Below are 3,257 nucleotides of genomic sequence, written 5' to 3' on the forward strand. Positions count from 1 at the left end.
TTTACATTTATCAATATGGATATTTAAAGAGTTTTACAATCTTATTATTACTATAAAAACTAATGTTGCTTAAATTTCTTCTGATGGAATGGCATAATGACCGTAAGCCAGCGTGTCAACTCTGTTGTCGAGAGTGTAGCGCTTATCGTCGAAACGGTTAAGCGCCAACTTCGTTGTACGTAAAGTGCGTACCTCGTGCTCGAAAGAACGAATTGACACGTTCTGTCGGTACGGAGTGTACGGTAATGATAATGTCGGTGGAATCTCACCATCACGTACGGCTCCGATGACTACACGGGCATTGTCTCCGGCCAACGCTCGTTTTGACGCATCGTCACCATCGTCGCCATCGTCTTCAAACAAACATCGTTTGTAATCGTCCAAAGACAGATGGTTCCGGACGACATGTCCGCGGATCCCCTTAGACTTGATGAATTCGCTGCCTTCCATGTCAAATGCATAGCACTTTGAACGAAGTGCAGCGATCTCAAAGAGGGTGAGGCCGCCGGTCTCGTCTGAAAACAGACCAGGCGTATTCTTTCTCGAGGTCGAGTAACAAGGGTGATCCTTGGGCAGGCTAGATGCGTCCACGTACACCAGTAAATCGGGGCTGTCGGCTAAATCCTGGTAGAAGTCGCTGACTCTGAGCAGGTATATGAAGGAGTCTGAGAAAAATTAAAAATATATAAATATTGTAAAAATATTTCTACTGTACGGTTGTACTCACCAGTATCCATGTAAACCAGGCTAATTGCGTCGCCATAATGAGGTTTTAATACGTCGTAGAAGTACTTGTACATTAGCGACTTGCTAATGTCAAGCACTGCTAAACCGACGTATATTGGTTTGAGAAACTTGACAATCTTTGTGTCCATTATGACGGCGCACAACCTTTCGCCGTATTTAATACAGTCGTTGAAGGTTGGTTGGTTTACGAGCTTGCTTAGACGTTCGGGACTGGAGATTAGTTCAATGCGGATGCGTTTCCGCATGTTCTCCATTGTTTTCCCTATAAAATATAAATATTTATCAAATAACTCACTTTACCATTGAGCGTGCACTTACCAAAGACGGCATTATTCATTAGTTTGAAAAACGATATTTCAAAAGCATTTGCCGCCTGTTTCCGCATTTCAGTGTTCAACTCAATGTACGGTTTCAACCAAGCACTTTGTTGAAACTCTAAAACGCGGTGCACCTGCAGTACAAATATTTATATTAGTATCATCGTTTATAGTTTATAGGTTAATTATACATACTTTATCGACTCGCAGTCCGTGTGCGATCGCCTGTTTAAGATTAACGTAATGTACGACGTACCGCTGTTTGGGTTTCAAAGTGGCCATGAGTTTGGTCTCTTTGGAACCCGGTGGTACATCGTTGACAGGCAAGAACGGCAAGTCGTTGTGCTCGTCATGCAGCCCTTCTGGATACGATACATCTACTTCATATATACGCCCCGTATTACCAGTGTCCGAAAGCAATTGGAGGTCGGCCAGAGGATCTGATCCTTCATACCACCGGAAGCCACCGTACGGCATGGGCTGACTCATAGCCCACCCGTAAAGGTTATTGCCTATATACATTAAACGTTTTTAATTCACAGCTCAATTATTGTACTTTTATATATAATACTTACAATCTTGATACACGATCCATGAGTTTGGTTTTGTCGGATCGTAGCCAGGTGTCTTTGGATTGTTGGCCTTGGCATAGTGCTTGACGGCCTGCACCAGCCCACCACGAATGCCCTGCTCCACCATCAGTAGCATGTCGTAGTCGTTCAAGAGCTCCAGCTTCACCCTGGTGTACTTCAACATACAATCGAAGCTAAAACCCGGTGCGGTATAATAGTGCGCCGGGTCCAAATTGTATGTTGTAGTACAGATGTCGCGAAAGTTCTCAAACACGTCGGCCAACAACAGCACGTCAATCTTTAGGTATAGGTCACTGTACTCACCGAGGGTTGAGCAACCGAAACGATTCCACACCTCTGTGGCGTGTCTATAGTCGTCGTCATCGATATTCGACTCATTCAACTGACTATAGAAAGCGTCGCGGGGTGGTAGTACCGTTTCGTCCAATTTAGCCCAACTATCAGTGTACTCGTAAGGGTATACGCCCTTACGCGTTACCAACGGCATGTCTTCCGGACGGAACACCTTGGCCGTCTCTCGGAATTTAACGAAATCGGGTGTCATTAGGTTACCGGCCAAGGTGGACAGGGAGGAGGCCATGAACCGGAAGGTGTCGACAAACCGTATGGAGAAGTTATTGGTCACGTGTTTCGTGACCGAAATATACTTCTCCTCGGAATTCGGTATAACCGAAATCCTTTGGTCGTCGTACCCCAATTCAGTGACGATGAAATGCGCGTCGTAACCCGAAAGATTGTGCAAGAAGCACGGCACAAAATTGACCGTCTTTACTTTCAGGTTACATGCATTGCACAACGTCTGTCTGAATCGGCCCGATAGATGGCAGTGGTCTGCGACTTTGGGGTTGGAATCCTTGAATGCCATGCGGCACAAGTCGCATACCACTTTCTCCCCGTGCCTGCGCACATCATCGATAGACATTCGGATGGGAACGTTGGTTTTGCGCAACAATTTAGAAATGTTGCGCGTCACTTCAGTTACAGCCATCACAAATGCCTTGGCGACCTCTTCGCGATCCTCGGACCCACGGTATATCACCGGTGATTGCGGTATACCGTAGCGTTCGAGGAGCTCGGAGGGCACATCGTCCGATGTTTTCACCATGAACCCATAGCTCACGGGATGGTGGGTGTGCACAGTTCTAGTGTATGCACCCATACGATCGTCTGTTTGCTTCAGCAAGGCCTCAAAATCGGCGTAGATGACGAACGGTAACCGTTGCGTCTTTACCCACACTTCAAATTCGACCTTACTGCCCTCCGCCGGCATAACGGGTAAAATAGGCTTGTTCTTGCCGCATATCAACTTGTGTTGCTCCAANAGATTTAAAACAGATGCCTTTGTAAAAATTATGACCGTCTGCCGTCTCTAATGCGTTGACGGAACAAGAATGCAATCCGACCAGTCGAGACTATTACTTAATTAAAAATAATTAATTAAAGTTGTTAAATACAGTAATCATTTATAACATTGAGAGGGATACGTGTAATAATTCAGACAAAAATATGTATGACATTAATCGATAAGTGTATTACAATTATAATAATAATATTATAATCATTAGAATATATGTTCCAGCAATTATTATCGTCGTCGTCG

The 3,257-nt window shown here is 44.8% G+C and overlaps 1 protein-coding gene across 1 annotated transcript; it reads right to left on the bottom strand.

The window, feature by feature from the left end:
* Nucleotides 1–69: 69 nt before the first annotated feature.
* Nucleotides 70–2,770, bottom strand: LOC126909163 (uncharacterized). The gene is made up of 5 exons (XM_050691584.1): nucleotides 1,640–2,770; nucleotides 1,260–1,576; nucleotides 1,066–1,198; nucleotides 728–1,009; nucleotides 70–665 (listed from the first exon to the last, which is right to left on the bottom strand). Exons 1-5 carry the CDS (start codon nucleotides 2,760–2,762, stop codon nucleotides 70–72), a joined length of 2,451 nt encoding a protein of 816 aa, XP_050547541.1. The 5' UTR covers nucleotides 2,763–2,770.
* Nucleotides 2,771–3,257: the final 487 nt, after the last annotated feature.

Source organism: Daktulosphaira vitifoliae, unplaced genomic scaffold (assembly GCF_025091365.1).
Source record: "Daktulosphaira vitifoliae isolate Bord-2020 unplaced genomic scaffold, ASM2509136v1 Scaffold_156, whole genome shotgun sequence".
Lineage (NCBI taxonomy): Eukaryota > Metazoa > Arthropoda > Insecta > Hemiptera > Phylloxeridae > Daktulosphaira > Daktulosphaira vitifoliae.

Excerpts from the sequence above, each read along its gene's own strand:
- LOC126909163 (XM_050691584.1), bottom strand. The coding sequence starts at position 2,762 with ATGGTGAAAACATCGGACGATGTGCCCTCCGAGCTCCTCGAACGCTAC. Across the intron at positions 1,577-1,639 it reads ATGGATCGTGTATCAAGATT|GCAATAACCTTTACGGGTGG; the intron begins GTAAGTATTATA and ends TAATGTATATAG. Across the intron at positions 1,199-1,259 it reads ACGGACTGCGAGTCGATAAA|GTGCACCGCGTTTTAGAGTT; the intron begins GTATGTATAATT and ends TTTGTACTGCAG.